The 23,255-nt window shown below is 41.7% G+C and overlaps 1 protein-coding gene across 1 annotated transcript in view; it reads right to left on the reverse strand.

Annotated features, from left to right (window-relative positions):
- The window catches only part of CWF19L2 (CWF19 like 2, cell cycle control (S. pombe)), a 156,753-nt gene that overhangs the window by 8,088 nt on the left and 125,410 nt on the right, over positions 1–23,255 (reverse strand). The window contains exons 15-16 of the mRNA XM_025198254.1: positions 15,933–16,088; positions 14,325–14,405 (exon numbers count right to left, since the gene is read on the reverse strand). Of these exons, the coding sequence (XP_025054039.1) occupies positions 14,325–14,405; positions 15,933–16,088 (237 nt within the window). The remainder of the gene's footprint in view (positions 1–14,324; positions 14,406–15,932; positions 16,089–23,255) is intronic.

Consider the following 23,255-nt stretch of genomic DNA (forward strand, 5'->3'; position numbering starts at 1 on the left):
GGGGGGGGGGGGGGGAGGGACACGGACTTTTTAACCTGATCTAGCCCCAAAACTTTTACCTGTAAGGTCTGTACAAAGTCTATGAGTATTTCAATGATCTATGTTGTGTTCCATTACTATTAGAAATTGACTGAAATTATTTTTAAAGAAATTAGTTAGAAGCACAACAACAACATTTAGCAAAAGAATAACTGAAGAGTTGAATCATGAGGTTCTTGTACATGCTCTTAAATAAAAGTCTGGATTATTTAAAAGGGATAGGGTTAATTGGAAAACCATGTTTCCACCTGATCTCTCTTTAGGTATCATGAGTTCCAGGATTACTACCACTTGAAAAAAGTTATTTTCCCCCTAACAGTCTTGTTAGTATTTTCTAACAGCAACTGAAGCTGAAAAGGAAGCACACAGACATGCACTAAGAGACAAAAAGAAATGAAGGGATATTTAGTCACTTATTTTGCCTATTCATACTTTAAGGCCTGCCCCAAAACCCCTATAGACATGATCCTGGGAACACAAAAGCCCTAGCATCTTTTTTAAACCTTTTAAGAATCTTTTAAGTAACCAATTAAGAAACTGAAAATTTTGTAATCAATCTTTTTTTTAAATATCAACTGGACAATTGTCCCTTTAATTACTAGCAACTTAGCCTATGCATAGAAGCCATCTAAATATTTCATTGAAGCCTATGAAAGGACATGAAGGGTAAAAAACCTTATCAAATACACAGGAACAAGAGTGTTCCAACATAACTTTTTCAGCTGCCTTTTTGTCTTCTGAGCAGCTGGAATATTCCTGGATGCACCCAAGTCCTCAGTGAACAAAAATTACAAGCTCAAGTACAGTTCTTCTTTCTCTTCTACACTGCATAAATTTCAGACCCACTAAAAAGTCTCCCATTGACTTCAATGGAATCTGGATACACAGACAAGCTGAGCCCTAAACTAAACTTTGTTAATTTATTAAGCTGTCACTGATTTCTGTTACACAAATCAGTACCATGTGTTTATACTTCCGTGCTTTAATGAGGTAGGTATAGATACACATACTAAAACTGCAGTGTGGTATGATGAGTCATTCCAGAATTATTTGTAAACTATATTTAAACATTTAAATTTGCCTAACAGACTATTCTGGCACTGTGATCCTATAATCAATTTAGTGCTGTAGATGTTTGAAGGGAACAATCAGAGAAGGTAAATAGGAATCCTGGGAAGAAAAAGAGAAAAAAACCCTCCAAGTTCTGTTATGTTAGAAGCAATTATCTTTGAAATATTGTTTTGCTGCTAGAAAATTAAATGAAGCTTTGGTATATTGTTTTTGATGGTCTCGGAACAGGTAATAGTGTAACATCTTTGTAAGATCTCACAATATAATTATGGTTTAAGTAAATGGAAACACTGTTGGGTAAGAGGATGCAATAACATTACTGATGCTCATCGGCACAGAACACAGGGAAACAGTAAGAAAACTTCTAGTGGAAATATGATGGTGGACAGAATGGAGTTTGTACCAGTAATAAAACTTTTCATTCACAAGCAGCCCATTACCACAGAGCTTTCTCTATCACTTCCTTGAAATCAACACTGAAATCGTATGATGGGGCCACAGTGTGGTGGGACCCTCCCCCCACAAGGAGTACACTCACCAGAAGAGGATTTGCTTTAATACTGATGAGAGCAATGTTAATTCACCTGCAACTGGCATGGAAGAGCCCCGGGAACATAGGCGTGGATTGGGATCCAATCACAATACAATTCAGTATAGATTCAATCTGGCTACAAAGAAAGCACAAAAGTTTCCCCTAGCAAGCCATGGAAGGACTATGAATGCCTGTGGATCCACATGGTCTTGATCAGGGAATTCTGCATCTCTCTGCTATATTGTTGTTTCCAGCTCTATTCCTTTAGGCTGCTTCCAGACATGGAAAAAAAAAAGTCCTTTACTTTAAACTCAACACGCTCCCACGCTGAGTCCAGCACATGCCCAGAAGCATCAGCACACTAGTTTGACCTGGCTCTGAAGCACCTGTACAGATCAGGTGCTTTAGCAAGGGAGGTTTGGCACTTTTATCTAATACCTGATTGAATCAGTGATTCGATAAAAGCACCAAAAAGCCCTGCTGAAGCACCTGATCTGTACAGACACTGCAGAGCCAGGTCAAACTAATGCAGAACTTGGATGGGCAGGGTGTGGGTTGAGGGGGGAGTATGGGGACCCCCCCATGGCACGGAGCCCTGGCAGGGAGTGGGGCACTCTGCTCCATGCCGATGCCTGGTTCCTGGCTCTGGCCAGCACTGCAAGGAGCACAGCCCCCATCACCCTGCCAGGCTGTTTGTTTCCCTGGCACTCCCCCGCACCCCACCACACAGCACACCCCACCCTAAACACCCCCCCCACTATACACCCCTCACCACCCTTCATATACCCCCACCCCCCACACACACAGCCCCACCAACCACACCCCACCCCACACACAAAATAAAAGGCTAAGACTTTATTTTTGAGTTATTATGCAATCACCTCTGTATACAGTACACAAACAAATCATGACAAATATTTTTTGGAATAAAATTAAAATATGTTATAGTAGGTGTTTCACTTCTAGTGTATGATTTGGTTTTTTTCTGGTTCTAAGATGGCAATCCCCCTCCCAAATGGAGCATTTCTGGGGGGCAAGGGGAGGGACATCCGGTGGCAAAGGTCAGGGGTTAGATGGTCCCAAGATGGCAGCCAGGGGACAGGGCACCTGTCAAGGGGTGGGGCTACCCATGCGACCCTTGACAACTCACGAAACCTTGTTAAGCAGCCCTCCAACCAAAATAATTTCCTGCCCCTCCTCTAAACTGTGCCTATGATTTGGGTGCATACTTGTTGGAGAAAGTAATATAAATCTGAAAATGAAAATAAGCCTCCGTGTCAAAGTCATCCTTAGACACTCTTTGAGATAAAATTTATAGCAGTACCTTGTTATGTACATCTGTTACTTTTTAGTTTAATCACCAAGTCAATATTTTGGATTAAGTCTACAGTCTCGGTTGGCAGTCAAAAGGCATCCTGAACATACTAACTTTATGACATATGAGTTTGCAGAGTGAACAGTAGTATACAAATTCTGGCAGTTTTGTGCTGTTTATAATTAGCAAAGGAGAATCAAATGGGATCATAACTCAACCTAAGAGAACAATTCTCTGTTGCTCTCAAGCTCCTGGTGGGATGACTATGGTTGGAGACCTGAAACTCAAAAGAGATTTTCTTTGCTAGAAAAGAGAAATGTTAGTGTTCAGTTGAACAAACAAAAGGGATGGGAACAATTTCTCCCACACACGATCAAGAGAACTTGACTGTCTCAAGAGGATAACATTGGATAAACCAGTACATATCAGAACACACTTCATGTTGCATAAATATGACAAAAGACGAGTTTCTTGCCTCAATTACTTAGACTGTATTATGGTCAAGAATACAATTTTACAGGTAGCAATCTTTTACACAATCCATATTCCATGAGATGAATCAAAATTTCAGTCTATCTGATCTGCACCAAAAGATAGCTTATTTACATTTATGAAAGATCTAGCAACAAACCTCACAGCATGCTACATTTACACCCAACACTTTCAATAAGTAAATCTCCCTTGTCTATAAGTCTTTGTCCTACCACATTACAAAACGGTATTTCCAAACCCTCAACGGCTCTTTGTTTTTGTCACTTCAGACTAAACTGCTTTACAGGCTTGCCTATAAAGTATCATCCATATCACATAATAATTTGTATTGAAATATTAGCTTTGTATATATTATTAAATGAGAGACATAATTGCCTAAGGTCTTGCCCTTATTTCCCTTTGCACATATTTTGAAGTGCACATAAACAATCCATCTTTTATTTCAACTTAGTTTCGGAACTTATCTTCAATTAAAAGACACAAACCTTTTTAATGAACCCAGAAAACGTTATTTATTAATACATTAAATTGGGATGTTTCCACAGCTACAAACCTAAATGAGTGGGTGGAGGCTGTATAAACTAGAATAACAGACTTCCTGAGACATGCCCTGTTATACATTTTTCTGTTGTTAAGGAAATATCTGCTACAAAATCCATCTGGCAAAAAGTTAGGCAGATGAAGAGAGAGAAATGGGTATCACTGTTTCTAGGAATAATAGAGAATTTTTTACACCAAAGATGTAAGCAAAACAATTCCCGTAATACCAAGTTCTATAACTGTTGTATATAACCAAAAAAGCTTTTGGCCAAAAAAGGAGTAATTTTTACAATGCACTGTCAAAGATAGAAAATAAATTTTTGTACCAGTACATTTTGAACACTGGAACTGTCCTTGAGATAAAGAGAAACTTCTAAAAACCAGGAGTTTGTATAGCTGCCTAAAGTGACCTAGACAACAATTAATAAGAGCTATAGTGACAGTTAACAAGGCATGTATGAAATATCAGAAATAGAAACATTTAATTGGATTTATTTGGAATGGAAAAATGAAATTAAAGAAATGGTCAACCTCCACTAAGTCTATATTGGTCAATTCCATGTTTCTAGGGCCAAGAAAGCTCAAGCTGTAGTCATATTAAGTCTTAACACAGCACTGCTGTCATGCACAATATTTTACATAGCAAAAACCTTCTAAATTTTCGGACTAAAGGAGTTTCCAAACTAAAGCCTGAATGCCCTGGGTAAAGACTAGGAGGAAATATACATTAGCTCAACCAGAAGCTAATGTTCATGGACACAATTCTATACCCAGTGCTCCCCAGGCAGTCAGAACAGTTGATCACAGTGGCCTTACAGTCCATGAAAAGGGACAGTGATTAAGCTCCACTACCACAATAGTCACCCCTCTGGGTTAACAATTCTTCCTGTGCTCTCCTCTTGCCTCAACAATATAACATAGCCCTTGGCAAGATGATGATACACCCTTGAATCCAGTTAAGTTCTTTAGTAGGCATGCTCATGCTGTTTATTATATGCTGCTTGCCCACTTGTAGTGCCTACTCCCCACACAGGATCAAGGATGAGATTTACAAAGGAAGCTAGGTGCCTAAAATGGGCAGAATGTAGGTGTCTAAGCTCAATTCCACAGAAACCACATCTTACCTACTTAGGTAACTGATTTTCATGAGAATATTTTCTTAGATACCTAAAGTTCTGCCATTGCACATGACCAAATATGTCTCTCTCTCATCTAATATTATTTATGACACACAAAGTAGACATCCCTAGGCCCAAGTTTTATGACAAGCACCAATTCAGTAGGTGTGTTCCAAATATACCAAACACCCTAATACAGTACTGATTTCAGCACTCATGACCACTTTGAGTCACAGAAATGACAGGAGGTGATGGTAGTAATAGTCTGGTCTTTTCAAACTTCAGAGTCATGGAACCCTTTCTTATAATTTCTTCCACCACAGAATCCTTAATCCCATCCTAAAGACTGGGGTAGAGCCAGGCAACCCAACCTGGTAATGGTGCCGCACTGCCTCCTGGCTCTTGAGACCATTACCCTCAGTCTCACTGCAGAACTGCTGATGATCTATCATGGAGCTCCAGGGTTAAACAGAAAACAGTTTGAAAACCACTGGTCTAATGGTTGAGGCATTTTTGTAGAAAATAAGAGGTCATGATTTTTGGCATTCCTCACCTGAAAGAATTCAAATCCACAACTCCCAGCTCTCAGGAGAATACCTTAAACACCAAGCTACAGAGTAGGGTGCTGGTCCCTGCTTTCACCACTACTTATGACTTTTAAACAATGACTAATATTCCCCATGTTGAGCAAAAAGCCAGAACCTAGGACAGCATTCCTCCCTTCCAGAAAAATGGCCTTCTCCCTAGACTGTGGAGCCATGCTTCCTCTTTCTTCCAACCCCTTTGGCCCCATAAACCTTGCATTCCTTTCTTTACAGAGCTCTAGTGTCAACAGAAAGGCTTGAGGATTACCTTAGTCCAGCTGTTAGCCTTTGTGGTTAGGGCATTTTCCTGCATCACCACTATCACCACAGTCTGGACCTTGGAGGAGTTGGCTATTCACCCATGCACAAAGGACTTAGACACCCAAGTCTAGCCAAAGGTGAATCCAGGGTTAATTTAGGCACTTAATTCAGGACTGCAAACATGTGCCTAAGTCTAGAAGGCAGGAAACATTTCAGAATCTCCTCCGGTCCATGCTTCCTGTTAGCTGATTTAAGCATCTCCACTGCTGAGCACACTGGCATTGTGAATCCCAGTCCACTGCATCTAACTCTCTCTATTTAAAGCATGAGAAGCTTAAAGACACATAATTTTTATATGCAGGAATGTGTCACCTCACCTAAATTTTTTGTGAATCTAACCCCCAACCCCAGAGCCAAGGTGCAACTAGCCCTGGCCATTCAAAAGGAATGGGGAAGGGTCTTGACCTCATATTTGCACTGAAGTGGTGAGTTTTAAGGAGCAAATCAAAGGCAGCCAGTGAGCTGCTCTGTAGGCAGGGAGAGGAATGCTGCTTCAAAGACCTGAAAAAAATAAGACAGAGCATTAAGGAGTCAAAAATAGATACTATACATGGCATGAGCTACAAGAGAAAAATGAGTGTTGAATATCGGTAAGGATACATAATTGTGAGGAAAGAACAGCAGAGCAGAATTCTCCCTTGATATTGAGGGCATCAGAAGATGGATTTCTCAACATTGGAAAAGTGAGTTACAGAAAAGACTGTGATTCATTTTGTTGGATGATTAATTTAAGAAAAGGGGAGGGGGATATCCAGTAGAACTGAGAAAGAGAAGTGGATTTAACAAATGGGTGAAAGATGGAAGAAAGAAGGATTTTTAACAGAACATTAATCCAAAAAATATAGGTAGGAACTTTGTCATGGTAAGGTACCACTGATAAACCACTCAAACAAAAAATCTAAGTTCTATAAACAAACAGCAAAAGTTAGTGCAGTTCACAGAGAATCATTTTACTATAAGTTGAAATTAAGGAAAAACGTATTGTTCAGTTATGAAGAATGATAGGATTGTTAACAAGCATCTGAAAACTTAGAAAAGGGCACAGGAACAAGCACCTGATGCACCAAAAGAATTCAAAATTAGACAGAGACCAGTCTGGCTAGATAGCAATCTCTTCAGTGAGTTGAAACACAAGAAGGAATCCTACAAAAATGGAAACTTGGTAAAATTACTAGGGAAGAGTATACGAACATCACAGAGATATAAAAAGAGAAAGTCAGAAAGGCCAAGGCATAATTTGAGATACAGCCAGCAAAGCATATAAAAGGCAATAAAAAGGGATTCTACAAGTATGTCAACAGTAAGAGGAAGACCAATGAAACTGTAGGTCCCTTCCACAATGCAGAAGGAAATCTAGTTATAGATGATGCAAATAATGTTGGAATATTTAATGCCTTTTTTACTTCACTTTCCACAGAGAGAGGCAGCTACCAGATGATGAGTACAGTTGGCAACAAAGCTAGGGAAGGAGTCAAACAGCCTAGGAAATGGCAGGTTATAGATTATTTAGAGAAGCTACATATATGCTTTCAAGACAGCAGGCCAAATAAGATGTACCCTAGGGTACCGAAAGACTTAGTTGAGGTAATTTCAGAGCCACTGGCTACCCTCCGGGTTAGGTACAGACATTCAAAAAGCCCAAGGCAGAATCAATCTAAATTATGTGGTTTTCTGTAAGTGGTGTAGTTTAGGTAGCAAATAGAACACCTATTTCTAGAGCAAATCTAACATAAGGCAAATCTTAGACTGGGTCCTGCCATTTTAAAATCAGCCTGTGCATGCTGAAATTCTGTTCTATTGCAGGTGTAGATCGGTTTCTGATCACTTTTACTGGTAAAAGTGTAATGTACCTGGCCTTTGAGAATTCATGAAGGTTGGGTGAGGTCCCAGATGACTGGAAAGATGGGCACCGTATCTGCCCTTTTAAAAAAAGGAAGATCAGCGGAAATTATAGATCAGGCAGGCAGGCAGGCTCTGTGCACCGGGGGAGAAAGGGGCAGGGGTGGATGTGCTAAACCTTGACTTTAGCAAGGTTTTTTAATACTGGTCTCCTCCAACATTCTACTTAAAAACTAAGGAAATACAGACTAGCTGAAAGTAATGGAAGGTGAATACATGACTGGTGGAATCATCAAGTTCAATGAGTAGTCAGCAATGACCCAATGTGTAGCTGGGAAGAAGGTATCAAGTGAGGCTCCCCAGGGATCTGCCCTGGATCCAGTGCTGTTTATTACATTGACTAATGATTTGGATGATAGGACTGAGTGCACACTTAGCAAACTTGTGGATGATATCAAATTAGGTGGAGTTGCAGATAATCTGAAGGGCATAACCAGCATCCAGAATGACCAGGACAGACTAAAAAAAATGATCTGCAAATGAGATTCAACAAAGACAAATACTAAGTCCTTGTACTTGCATTGAATAATTGCATTAGCAAATGCAGACTGCAGAATGACTGTCTAAGTTGAAATACTGCAAAGAAGGACTTGAGGGATAGAGTACACCATAAAGTGAATATGAACCAACAATGTACTCTTGTTGCAAAAAAGGCCAATGGCATACTGGGCTTTATTAATAAGAGTGTCAGTTGCAAATCAAGGGAAGTGATTCTTTTATTCTATTCAGTACTGCTGAGGCCTCAGCTGGAGTACTGTGTCCAGTTTTGGGCCCCACACTTCAAGAACGATGTGGACAGATTGGAAAAAAAAAACCTCCAGCAGAAAGCAACAAAAATGATTAGAAGCCTGGGAAATGAGGCTTAAAAGGAAAGACTGAAAGACTTAGTCTGGGGAAGATGGGACTGGGGGTGGATTTGATAAGAGTCTTCAAATACCTAAAGGGCAAATACAGAGAAGATGGCTATGGACTTTTCCCTGTGGCCATAGGGGACAGAACTAGGGGCAAAAGCTTCAAGCTACTGCACAGGAAATTTAGGTTGAAGATTAGAAAGAACTTTCTGACTATGGGGATGGTCAAGCATTAGAACAGACTACCTTAAGACACTGTCGGTCAAGCATTGGAACAGACTACCTAAAGACACTGGTGAATCTCCATGCCTGGACATTTTCAGGAGCAGGTTGGACAGACACTTGCACAGGATGGTTTAGTTATGGGTGATCCTGTAATGAACAAAGGACTAAATCAGATGACCTTGAGAGATCCCTCCCAGTCCTAATTTCCTGTGATTTTAAAATCTTGCATTTCCACTTGCCAGAGGTACAAAGGACTGTCTAAACGAAGAAAACAGGATTTTAATTAGCACTATACTTTGTGTTCACAGATAAATTATTTGAACTTTCAATACTTTGTAGTGGCATAAGAAAACCTACCCTGCAATTCTAGGCTGTACTGGTGGAGATGTCACAAAAAAGATACGAGACAATAAAGCTGATTGTAGAATAAAGTATTCTATCAGTTCTCAGTCATCAGTAGGGGTCTACTTAATTTGCAGTTTTGCAGTTTTCACAGAAACTGTGAAAAACTGATTGTCCACGATTGCCAGAAAATATTGCATTAGCTGTAATTTCCTGTGAAATCAACCTAAAAAACCCCTGTGCATTATTCATATAATACAGTTTTGAATGTTCCAATGCTACCCACAACACAAAGATCATGTGATTGAGCCACAGATCACATGACAGAGTTACTGTTTGCTAGTAGCATAGGCTAAGTGAAGGCGCCAGTCAATGAAATGAAAACGTTTCAGTGACAACTTTTAAGAAGTTAAATGCAATGCTGCAGTCTGAAGATGAGTGAAAAGAAATCAAAAAGCTTAATATAGTTCAGTTCAGGATCACACAATGCAGTTCCCTGTAGGAGCCTTACATTCAGATGGTGGTAAAATGTTTTTTTCATCTTGCAACGTAACTCTGGTCGTATTGAGGAAAAACAGCATTGCTTGCCATTTATAATATTCTTACATTTAAATTAAAATTTAATATTTAGATTTATAAGATGATAAATTATATTACATAGTTTACTTTCCATGGAATTTGCTATTAAATTATACGGTATATGCCTCTCCGCCAGCCAGCAGCAAGAGACAGGGCCACCAGGAAATGCCCACAAATTCAACTCTTTGTGCTGTGACCAAGCTGCAAAAATTGTTTTTCTCTTGCCACTAGTAAAACAGACCCCTAGTCATCAGCATATCTCCTACTCAAAAAATTCAAACTATGTTCCAGTGATCCCCAGTGTTTTTTGTCATTTTTCTTCATAGTAAGATGAAGAGGTAACATCTAGCAGCATGGAAATAATTAACAAAGGCTTCATTCTTTGTGAGGATAAAAGCATGTGCAACATCATAAAAAATCTGAAAATTAATCTCTTGGCAAATTTACAACACATGAACATTCCCAGTATGTACATAAGAACCCACAATCAGAACATACAAGAAGGAGACAGAGTATGATCATAGGATTATAAGAAAGTAGGGCTGGAAGGGACCTCAAAAGGTCATCTAGTCCAGTCTCTGCTCAAGGCAGGAGATCCCTGACTGAATCATCCCAGGCAAGTGTCTGTCCCACCTGCTTCTGAAAATTTCCAGGTACGAAGATTTAATCTCTTCTGTTGGTAGCCTGTTCCAAAGTTTGAACACCCTCAGAGTCAAAAAGTTCCTCCTAATCTTTAACCTAAATTTCCTCTGCTGCAGCTTGAGGCCATTGCTCCTAGTCCTGTCCCCTACAGCCAGAGGCAAGCCCACCTCCATCCTCTCTACAGTCATCCTTCGAGTATTTAAAGACTGTTATCATATCTGCCCCCTCAGTCTTCTCTTTTCCAGGTAACCCTAGCTATTTCAGGTTTTCCTCATCAGCGTCGTTTCCTAGGCCCCTCATCATTTTTGTTGCCCCCTCCTGGATTCTTCCCAAAATGTCCATGTCCTTGAAGTGCAAGGCCCCAAAAAACAGAAACACCAGAACTAAAATTATGGCTTATTTTAAGAATTTTTTTTAACAAACTCTAAAGAACTTGATAAACGGAAGTGAAAATAGGTTCCAGTGAAGTCAGTGGGAGGTTGGTTACTAACTTCAATACTGCTAGAATTTCAACCTAAGTGTACAGAGTACATTGTTCTGTAGATTTGTTACAAATTACCTATACAAATTGATAAAATGTGATTAAATGAAGCCGAGAAAAAATAAATTTGTTGAAGTGCTGAATAAATACAACTGAAATAAAGAAATAAATTAACCTATTGCTGCAAGAACCTTTTTAGATTTTACACTTTCTCATTTAGTCACCTAACATTCTACTCACACCTTTGGCTTTATCAAAACATAATCAATGCTAAATTGCTTAGATGCAATAGAAAGGGAACAGAATTAAGATAAAGAAGCTGAAAGGCAGTCAAAGATAGAACCAATAGAAATAAAATCTACAAACTGGCAAATCCTCTTGCAATAAGAGGTCTCAAGAGCAACCACAGAAGGCTTCTGCCACATATTTTTTGCAGGGTCAACCAGAGTCCAAATAAAAGGGAAAGCCATATGTGCCAGCATTGCCAAATGTAAGTACTAATCAGTTCAAAGGATGATTCTTGCAGCAACTCTAGAAGAAGCTGTGAATATTCTGCCACCATTCTAAGTAGAAAGGATAAGATGGCATAGGGGAACCAGAACATCACCTGGGGACGAAAACAATACAGCCCAGGGCCACCTTCTTCTAACCTGAAGAAGTTCCTTCTCAGAAAATTGCAATAAATTATCACACTCTTATTTAAAGAGAGAGAGAGAGAGAGGAGCAACAGGTTTTGGAACAGCAGAAAAGGAAAACCTCATTCTGAAGCATGGTATAAGGGAAGTCCTGATCAATATGGATCCCATGAATTCCAACATAGTTCTGCTGGGCTGTTCCAGAGGTATAGGCCTAAAGCCCATGGGGCAAGACACAAAGGAATTTGACCACCCCATAATCCTCTGAAATATTTAAAGAATCCTGAAATTCCCTTCCTGACCTATACAATTAAAAGGAGGTCTTTTACTTTCTATACCGGTGGTTCCCAACCTCAAGTTACGACTCAAATGAGGGTCGCGGGGCAATGCCGGTGGCACCACACACAAAGGAAAAGCTGCGCCGCATGCTGGGAGCTCCTGCGTCCCCGGGCCACCGCCACTGTCACACACTGCTCCCGGCACCAGGTTGCACCAAAAAAAGGTTGGGAACCACTGCTCTCTACACCTTTGGTGATAAGTACAACAACATGCATGACAGAAACAGAGGTTCATCAGGCACTGCTGGCCAAAAAGCTCCAATCTTAAGTCAAACAGATATATGCTGGGTCCTTTACAATATATCTATTGCATACATACACACACACACACATATACACACACAATCAAGATATATATATATGCATGCACTCAATACTGGAGCCTTATATATATATATATATATATATATATATATATAAAATTTGGGCAGCTCCCTTAGGTGATAGGCCTTACTTTTTGTTCCACTGTGGGAGGAACCCAGTGGAAACAGTCTCCTGGGATTAAGCAACACCATGTCCCCAAACATATTATTCTGACAGGCCCAAATGTGTTTAGCAGCAGTAAGTTCTTTCATCTCAGTACTGGTGAGCAGCACAAGTTTTGGAAATGCTATTTTAAATTAAGGCTTTATTTATCTTTCCCTCCAAGAATATAAAGCAGGGGTGCTCAACAGGACTTTGCAAAACAGCACTGTTCCACTTCGACTTCCATTTTGATGTTTTGACGAGACAGTATTATGTTTCGTTTCAAAACTGTTTCGTTTCGTCAAAACTGTTTCACTGTTTCAACATTTCGTCCATACGCTATCATGGGGAAGTAAAAATGCCTATAACTTTGTCATTTTATGCCTGATTCACATGAAACTTGCAGGGATGGTAGCCCCTTCTGGGGGAATGAACCCCCGTTTCAAAGGAACACTGTTTCATTTTGAAAGCACTGTTCTGTTTCGTTTAATCGAAATTGTTTCACCATTTCAACATTTCACCCATAGGCTATAATGGGGAATCATGAAAATGCCTAGAACTTTGTCATTTCTTCCCTGAATCAGATGAAACTTGCAGGGATGGTAGCCCCTTCTGAGAGCATGAAGCCTGCAAAGTTTCACAGAGATAGGTGCACAGGTTTCTGGGAAACTGCACCTCAAGGTGTTGACATACAAAACTGTCACTTGCTTTCAAAGGCAGCCTCCTGTCATCCAGCAGGCAGATCCGGGGGCCCGCACCCCCGGGAGGGCTGTGCTGGACTCCTCCTGGAGGTGTGGGCCCCGATCTGCCTGCCGGATGACAGGAGGTTGCTGCTACTGCTGCCTGGGACTGCTGCTGGGCACAGCCCGCACCGAGCAGTGAGAAGATAAGTGCTGCTGCTGGCCCCAGGAGCAGCCTCCCGTCATCCAGCAGGCAGATCAGGGGTCTGCCCACACCCCCAGGAGGGCTGTGGGGCTCTGCCAGACTCCTCCCAGGGGTACGGGCCCCCCAATCTGCCTGCCGGATAACAAGAGGCTGCTACTGCCGGCTAGGACTTGCGTTGGGTGCAGTCCACACTCAGCACTAGGAGGATTGGTGCTGCCACCCACCCCAGCTGGCAGCAACACCATGCTGTCATCCAGCACAGAGATCTGGGGGCCCGCAACACCGGTAGGGCTGGGGGATGTGCTGGAATCCTCCTGGGCAGGCGTGGCCCCCGGATCTGTGCGCTGGATGACAATTTTCTTGCCATTTTTCAGTTGGTCTAATAAAAGGTATCATTTTGGAACCAAGAGTTCTAGCTTTTTGTATGTCTTTTTGTCTCAGACCAACATGGCTACCAAGTACACCCCTGAAACATGGAAGATGCCGAATTTTAGCCGATTTTGGATTTTAAACTGCATTGCAGAACAACAAGGAAGTTTTTTTTGCCTCCCTGCCTGCCATCTGACACCTCCAGGGAAGGAATTCTACCTGATCAACACATCAAAGAGCTATTCAGCATAGCTCACAAAGACACTCTCATGGACCCAGAGGGACAGACTTCCATCTTCAGCTCCCTCTGTGCAAAAATGAAGTTTATTTCCTACCTATGGGGACTTTACCATCTTGTACCATCTACACTTTTCCCAGAGCCTGACGAAGGGACTTTGATCCCAAAAGCTTGCAGAAAAGGACAATTTTCTTGCCATTTTCCACTTGGTCTAATAAAAGGTATCATCATTTAGGAACCAAGAGTTCTAGTTTTTTGTATCATCTAATTGAGCGGACTTTCTCCCACACAGACAACTAACAAGTAAGAAGGATGACTGAATTTCAGTAAATAAATAGTATTCAACAACCTTCCAATACTTACAGACTTCCGGATGTCTTTTGAAGAAATATCAATCAGTTTTTTGTTCATGGACCACTCTTCATCTGATTCCATTATAGCTTTCTGTAAAAGTATTATATTTAAATGTAAAACAAAAACCCCCAAAAGGAAAGCAGTGAAGTCTAACTTTTTATGTATTAAAATGAAGTATATAGAATACTATGCATTGCGACTACCAAACATTTCCCGTATAAGGAAGTAACTTTATTTTTGGCACTTCTGCAATTTCCAGAACTTAACTAAAACATTTTACAGTAATTCTCTCAAGCTAATTTTTTACTTTTCAAGTTTTATAACTGCAGTCTTAACTTTTGCTTGACACAAATTATGTTTAACAAGAACTCCCAAATTAATAGAGAATAAAAAATGTTCATACATTCTGATCATTCTGCTCACAAAAAGCTACTTTTATGAATACATTAAGTTCTACTGGGTTTTTTTGCACCTAAGAGAAAAAAAATCCAACTTCAGAAGCCTACTGATATTCAAAGACTTATTATGCCATGTCTCTGCCCTCCTAATATGGAAACGGAACCTACTGTCACCAACCATTTAAATTTCAATTGCTGCATGTTTGAATAATGGGCACTTCTGAAAGAAAATTAGCTATGTACAAATGGCTCTGCACTAAACCCTGTAAGCTAGCCTCCTGTTGGACTAGCATACTCTGAGGTTTTCAAGTTTGATATTTAAATATTCCACTCAGGTAGAACATTTCGGATGGGGATGAAAGCAACCATATCTTCATGAGATTAGTTGTTACACTTCACTGGAGACAAACCAATATGTGATTTTATACCGTATTAAAATATACGCATTTGTGCACACAAACATTTTAGATAAACTGCATAAAACAGGTTACAGATATGAAAACTAGTTAAAGATCCCAAATCACTAAGAGGCAAATCCTGATTCAATCCCTGCAGATAAAGAGGGTTCCATATACAGTGTCTGCTTTGTAAGGTAAAACTGAAGAACTCAAATACACCACCCCTGTGAATGCTTATGGAACAGAGGGAAGTAGAGCACTGGAGCTATTGACAGGCATATTTATTACACAGTGCTCTCTCAGAGCTAAGGCACAGATAAAACAGGAACTAATACTGCTTCAGGACTGAAGTATTAGTCATAGAGCAACTTTGCCCACATTCCACAATGCGAAGTGGCACGGCAGAGCTCCTCAGTTCACTTCTGCAGCCTGGGTACTAATGGAGGGTTTGGCCCTAAAATAATACATAGCTGCTACTTTTTAACATTACAAATTGCTACATGTTAAAATATTTCTCTGTTAATGTGCCTGCTGAGATGTAGGACCTGGGTTCTGAGCTGAATGGTATCACAAGTCTCTATAGCTCTTCAAAAATTAAGCTTGTTGCTCTTTCGATAGGTGACTGGGGAGTCAGATTCTAGGACTTCGCAGAGACACACAGACTGCTCTACTTCTGAAATGGAACTAATAGACCCACCAGTTTAACATCAACAAGCATGTCTCAGTCAGCAGAAAGGATGTTTTTCAACACCTGAAATCAGAACTGAATGGAATATGAAAAAGTCATGCAGCTGACTGAAGCCGAGGTACTTTTTAAATACCTTAAAGTAGATAGGAGCCAAATCCCCCACTTCTTTTGGAAGAGGAATGCATTCATACACCATGTGGTAGCGTTTCTTTATGCTAATATTTGTCTCTAGGAAGACACAATCCAGTTCTTTAGCTTCAAACATCTTTACCAATGCCTTTCTGAACACCTAAAGGAGGGGAAAAAAAGTAATCTGAACTGTTTAAAAGTTTTCACACATTTTAATTTAGATTACATTCATAACAACAATTTAGTATGCATCTATTATACTAAAGTAATTTAGAAGTCCCACACTTTTCAAAAGTTTTATTTAAATATTTACCCATTCTGTAAAGGCACATCAGATCTAAAAATCTATCAACAGTTATCTTGGTAAATATGCTTTACAAGATATAAAATATGCTTCATTTCAATAAAATTAGATGTCAATTTATGTTTTAAATTAGATCAGAGCTGAACACCAGAAAGTTGTGTGGCTTCACAAATGACACAGGTCTGACAGTAGGTCTGAAACTTCCATTTTCTGAAAAGTTAATGACATGGCTTTACTGACTGAGAAAATCATCTTACTTCTATTATTCCTCCCAATTACACAATTTATCAAGAAGTGACGTTTTCATCAGGCACAACTGACCTTTATGGCAGATACTAATATTGCCTTAAAAAAGCAAGTCTATACATCTTATCTCCACTGTATTAGAAGTTAACCACATCTCTGACTGATCTGACTTGCATGTGTGCTTAAGAGTTTCCTTTTACCAAATGAAACCCTTCAGACTTGATTAGAGTATTTCAGTTTATATCTGTGTGTGTCACTAGTGGCTATTTGTAACTAACAGACAAGAGATACTGCTCTCAGATTAAGATGGAGGATTTGGGCCTAAATTTTAAAAAATGACTGGGGTTTTGGGGGGGGGGGGGTTGGGGGGGGGGGGGTTTGGGGGAGGGAGAGATCTTGAAACAGTGTTAAAGCCCCCAATAGTTGGAAAGCAGGTTCTTAACCTTGTCTGAAAAAAAATCAAGTTCCAAAGACATGGAGGCAAAATAACTTATCTAACACCCCAGACTATATACATACTATTAAGGTAAAGACTCTGGCATCTATATGAGCCCACAGGTTATTAAATTATATAATTATAAATCCTTTGTATGAAACTCTTTTCATTCTACTACACATATTTCTAAAGTTTCTACTGTCTAGCTCTAGAGTAACTGGAAAATTGACACTAGCACAATGGCATCACCAATATGAATGCTTATATAGCTTTATTACCAAGTGCATAAAGTAAAAAAAAAAAAAAAAAAGTAAACTTTTCAAAACAGGCCTAATGACTGAGCACTTTTCAATCCACCATGCTTCCAGAAGTATGACCAAACTAAATCTTACAGTGCTTATTAAAGTCCTCTAAACTTAGAATCTAAAAGCCTGGAGACCTTTACTAGGAACACCCAATGCACTCTGTGGCAAAATTAACCCTCATGAAGGAACCACCACAGCAAACCACTGCAGTTTTGTAGCATAGCAGATAGGGCAATTAATTAAAACCATCTAGGTTCTCTTCCCGATTTTTCTACTGGCCTGCTGGATTTTCCTAGGCAAGCTATTTCACAACTGTGCCTCAGTTTCCTCATCTGTAAAATGTAAATTTATGTTTATAATCTCTTTGCAAAGTACTTTGAGGTATTTGCATGAAGCTATTAGAAACCAACAGCTTGTCAGTAGGGTCAGGGTATAGAAATCTACTTGCCCCATGAATTACTATTATGTGAAAAACAAGAGCACAATGGTAGATAGTGCTGTAAATGACCACAACAACATTTATTTCTAGAAATTGGATGATCCATAAAAGGCTACCGTATTTCACTTCCCATAGATGTAACTGCTTTGATTAATTATTGTTTATTATATGTTATAAAACAATAGAATCATAGAAGATTAGGGTTGGAAGGGACCTCAGGAGGTCATCTAGACCAATCCCCTGCTCAAAGCAGGGCCATCCCCAACTAGATCATCCCAGCCAAGGCTTTGTCTAGCCAGGTCTTAAAAACCTCCGAGGATGGAGAGATTCCACCACTTCTCTGGGTAACTTGTTCCTTTGCTTCACCATCCACCTAACGAGAAAGTTGTTCCTAATATCCAACCTAAACCTAAACCTCCCTTCCTGCAACTTGAGACCAGTGCACCACCATGCTGCTTGGACATGCAAGGATGAAATCAGGAAGACCAAAGTGCAAAGAGGATGGAGCTTCCACTTCTTGTAAACTTCCTTTTTGTGTTTAAATTCACCAAAGAGTTTTCTGCTAAGCCAAGCTGGTCACTTGCCATATTTGCTATTCTTCCTGTACATCGGGATGGTTTTGTTCCTTTGCCCTCAGTAAGGTTTCTTTAAAATATCACCAGCTCTCCTGGACTCCTTTACCCCTCGGATTAGTCTCCCAGGGGATCCTGCCCATCAGTTCCCTGAGAGAGGCAAAGTCCACTTTTCTGAAGACCAGGGTCCATATTCTGCTGCTCTCCTTTCTTCCTTTTGTCAGGATCCTGAATTCATAGACACACCTGTGATGCTATCCTTGTAATGAAACTTGAGAGGGGGGTCTCTAAAGAGGCCTGAGGCAATGCCTGTGCCAGGGAAATTATGTGCTGGCCTTCTGCAGCACTTTTACGACTCCTGAGCATCATTAAGACAAGCAACAGGAACCACACCACTGGTGACATAGTGATAACATGACACCTCTCTTTCAAGACACTACAGCCTTCCTTACTCAGGACAGCAGCAACAACATTTGCTGTTCAATCCTGGTTGTACAACACCACCTTTGAACAGCACTCCCCACCACCCCTTTTTTTTTTTTAAATCCCAGCTCTTGAAAACACCAGTGTTAACTATTTTAGCCTCAATCACAGTTGCATGCCTTACTGTTTTTTCACATGAAGGTTAAAAACTAAAATAAACTAAATTACATCTTACCCTTTCTTTGCCTTATGCTGTAATTACATGAATCCAAAATGATTTTGAATTTAAGATGACTCCCCAATAATTAGATTCTATGCATAGAAGATTAGATTCTATACATGGAAAATTGTAACAAATTTATAATTATTGGAGGGCTCTCTAAAAATCATCCACCTCACCGCTACAAAGGGCTACAATAAACAAACAAGCACTGTGGCTGCAAAGCATACAAGATTTATACATTTTCATTAAATTTAAATGATTTTATGTACATTTATTTGACATGAGCACAAAACATAATGAAAAGCAACCCATTAAACTGAAATTCCTACAAAAGTGTCTCCTACATCACTCCAATCTGCAAGAGAAGCAATAGTTATGCTAAGTAGCCAAAATGTGTCTTAAACAGCAGTGTGAACATCCATGAAAGTAGGTATAAATACATAAAAAATAATAAAAGTGCTTTTTCCCCCCTAACAGTTTGAGATACTAGACATGTATCAGGAAAATTAGCTAAGTTGTAAAGCCAGGGTCTGATTCTACTTTTGTTACAGATAATGGCAATTTTTCCATTGAATTAAGTTCTTGTGCCTTCAGTTATCCTACACACCTCTCTATCACAATCTGCAATTAAGAGTCTGCAATGAAAGGTGGCCATACTGGTTGGGAGAAAAAAGGAATAACTGAATCATCTTTCAAGAGGAGCCTTCTTTTAAATATAGAGTTCTATACACATTTTGGTTCTGGTTGGGAACAGATACTTAAAACCATTCTTGTGAGATTTCTGTCCCTTTATTTATAATTTATAATGCAGCAGAAGGCAGGGCAGAAATTAACTCATTCAGAGAGGCATAAGTTTTTGCAGGCAAAAGCCCACTTTACCAGAATTATAGATTAAATGATATATTTAATATAGTTAAAGTGCCTCTAACACCATTTTTCAGTGCAGGGATGCCGATACACATGACACTCCAGGCACTTTAATTACGGCAGCTCTCGAAGTCATTCTAATTAAAGTGCCCCCCTCCCCGCCTCGGAGCACATGTATAAATGCACACTGTGTTTGCCATAGATGTGTTACAAAATCATAAAAGAAACAAACATTGGGGGAGGGGGGCAGAAAGGTAGGGAGCAGGCTATATTAAAACATGGCCCAACCAATGAAGAAAATTTGAGGAAAAAGAAATCTAAGAAGTCCTTTTATTATTCCTCAACATCAATCTGCGCAAGTAGGTAAAACATAAATAGTTTAAGGTTAGATGAAAGTTATGTTTATTAGATGTTTGACTGGTCATTCCTTACCAATTTTATTTCTCAGCATTTTACACTATTTGAAGGAGAAAAATTATTCCATAAACACTGGCATAAAGGGAACCACACTCCTTGTACAGCCAATATTAAAACGTCCCTAATGTTTTCTTTCAACCACAGACTTTTTAGTCATTTTCTAGTCTCAAGAATTTTCTTCTGAACATGTTTAAAGCTTTTCTCATTTCCAGTTCCCTAATCATTTAGCAAGTTGTTTATTTGGAGGGCTTTGTTTGCTTGTTTTGTAAGTTTTCTAGATCTAATGAACTTACTAGCTTTAGAGAATCTAACTTTTTTTAGGTGATTATCTTCACACTGCTTCAGTGATTGCCCAAATACTGATTTGTGGACTTAAGAAAGAAACACCGTCTTAGTTTCCTACCTTTTGTTCCTAACTTGTCACTTCTCTGAAAACACTTGGGCTAGGGACAGACATTACACATAGACCGATTTAAGTGATCAGAAACTGAAACCAGTTTCAAAATGGCCAAAAGCAGTTTGAGATAAATCTGGCTGAATGTAGTATTAGACTTAACTGATTTGGCTCAAACCAGTTTATGCATTGTCTGTCTCAGACTCCTTGCTGGTTTAAGATAAACCAGACACCCCCAGCATCCCAGCATGCTCTCCGGGCTGGACAGGGCTCTCTGCTCCAGCCACAGGGCTGGCCCCTCCCCTCTGCTCTCTAGCCGGAACAGGAACCAGCCCTAGCAGACACTGGCTGGCATGGCTCCATTAAGGCAAAGCGGGCAGAGAGGAGGTTAATTCTCCCCTCCTTCCCCTCCACAGCCGAAGTCTGCCTGTCTGCCAGGGAGCAGAGGGGAGGGGGCAGCAGCAGTGGCCCCTGGAGCTGCCAGACCCCAGCTGCAAGGAAGGGAGGAGGGAGGAATTAACCCATCTCCCTGTCCCCTTCACCTTAATGGGGCCATGCTGGGTAGGCTGTCCCACAGGGTAGGGAGGGGGGCTCCATTCCATGCTGGAGGAGACTCTTCCCCCTCCTCCTCCTCCTCCTCCTTGGGTGGGGAGTGGGACTCTGTGAGGTGCTGGATCTGGACTCTCCCTCCTCCTCCCCTTCCCCCCACCGCAGGGCTTGGGGGGCTCCATGGGTTGCTGCTTGGCTCTAGAGCAGGGGAGGGGGAGGGGAAGGCTCTGTTCCATGCTGGGGGGAAACTTCCCCCTCCCCCTTCTCCCGCCAGAGGGGCTCAGCTGGGCAGGGTGGGGGTAGAGCGTGTAGGGCCCCTCACACACTCCCCTCATAGCTGCAGACCTCGATGCCTGGCAGCAGCAGCAGGGGGGCATGTCAGGGTGCTAGTGTCTGATGCAGGCATTGCTCTGGCCAGCGCTGGGTGGGGAGAGGGAGCAGAGCTTGCCTTAACCTCCCCCCTGGGGCTCTGCTCCCTGTGCCTATAGCTCCAGCTCTGAGGGCAGGGGAAGCCCCGCACTAGAGCCTGCTGTTTCCCCCACTGCAGGCTGCAGAGCACTCTGCCCGAGTGGAGGGAGCCCTGCCCCTGCTTCCCCTTTGTGAGAACTGAGCTGCAGGCAGGTAGCGTGGAGCTGCAGGGATAGAGACAGCCAGCACCGCACTGGGGGTAAGGAGCACAGCCTGCCCAGACACTTCTAACCCCGCAGCTCCATGCTGCCTGCCTGCAGCTGGGCTCTCACAGAGGGGAAGCCCCAGGCTGAACTCTGCAGGGAAGCAGGGGCAGGGCTCCCTCCATGCAGGACAGAAGGCTTTGCAACCTGCAGTAGGGGAGACAGAGGGCTCCAGTGCGAGGCTTCCCCTGCTGTCAGAGCTCGAACTACAGGCACAGGGAGCAGAGCCCGGGGGGGGGGGGGGGGGGGGGGGGTGGTGTTAGGGAAAACTCTGCTCTGAGTGCCCTGGCATCCCCGCCTGTTACTGCTACCAGGCACTGGGGGTTGCAGCCAGGGGGGTAGTGTGTGATGGTTCCTACATCCCCCATCCTGCCCAGCTGAACTCTGGGCTCCCAATGCCCCTCTAGGAGGAGGAGGAGGAGGGGGAAGAGTCCCCCACAACATGGAACAGAGCTTCCCCCTGCCCCGGGGGGGAGGAGTCAGGGGGAAGAGTCCTGTTCTGGGGCTGGGTAGCAGCCCACAGAGCATGCCCCCTGCAGCAATAGTGGAGAAGCAGGGGGAAGAGTCCCCTTCTGGGGCCAGGCAGTCGCAAAGAGCCATTCTCTGCACCCCACGGTGCTGAGAGAGGATGAGGAGGGAGAAGAGCCCCCAAAGCACCAAACAGCACCCCCCCCCCAACATCCCACAGCTGTGGAGGAGAGGGAGGAGGGGGAAGAGTTCCTTTCTGTGGCCAGGCAGTCCTGTGCGCCCAGATTGCTCCCAGCTGTCAGAGAGCCCTGGGGCAGGCCTGCCAGGGCCTGGCCACACACCCTCACCCCTTAGCTCAGCTTCTCTGTGGAAGGGAAGAGGGCTGCTCTAGTGCTCCCGGGCTTCTGGCCTGAGCCACTGCAGGCATGTGCCAAACATCTATCCACTTGGAAAAGAGTTCATTCTCTGCAGGTTAGACTAACCTGCAAATTCTGAATCAATTCAGGCTTGGGCTTTTTTAATGTCTGTCCCTAGCCATAAGCTTTTATTTCACCATTACAGTGAAGCTTAAAATGCATATTCAGTAACATTTAACAAATAGCTGTTAGTACAGTTGCTTTGTTGCACCGTATTTATAGCCACTTTTTAAAACTTACCTACTTTTTTTAAACCCCCTTCTAGTTGATAAGACTACATCTATCTTTCAACATTTTTCTTTTTCCAGAATATGCTGTAACTATTGCTTTCTTCTTCTCCTTTGCCACAATGATTTTCCTTTTGATTACACAGATTTAACTTTTTAAGGCAGAGGTCAACAACATTTTGGAGCGGGTGGCCATTTTAATGAAGCCCAGCTCTGAGCATGGGCCACTTCCAAACCATTTCACAGTCACCACTGCTGTAATGACCACTCTCTCCCTCATTTCCACTGCCAGTTCTCTCTGCTGCCTGCCTGCCAAATGGATGAAGGCCCCCATTGTAGCCTCCTCCTTCCAAAATGCCAGAGAAGACCC

This window comes from Alligator sinensis, unplaced genomic scaffold (assembly GCF_000455745.1).
Source record: "Alligator sinensis unplaced genomic scaffold, ASM45574v1 scaffold802_1, whole genome shotgun sequence".
NCBI lineage: Eukaryota > Metazoa > Chordata > Crocodylia > Alligatoridae > Alligator > Alligator sinensis.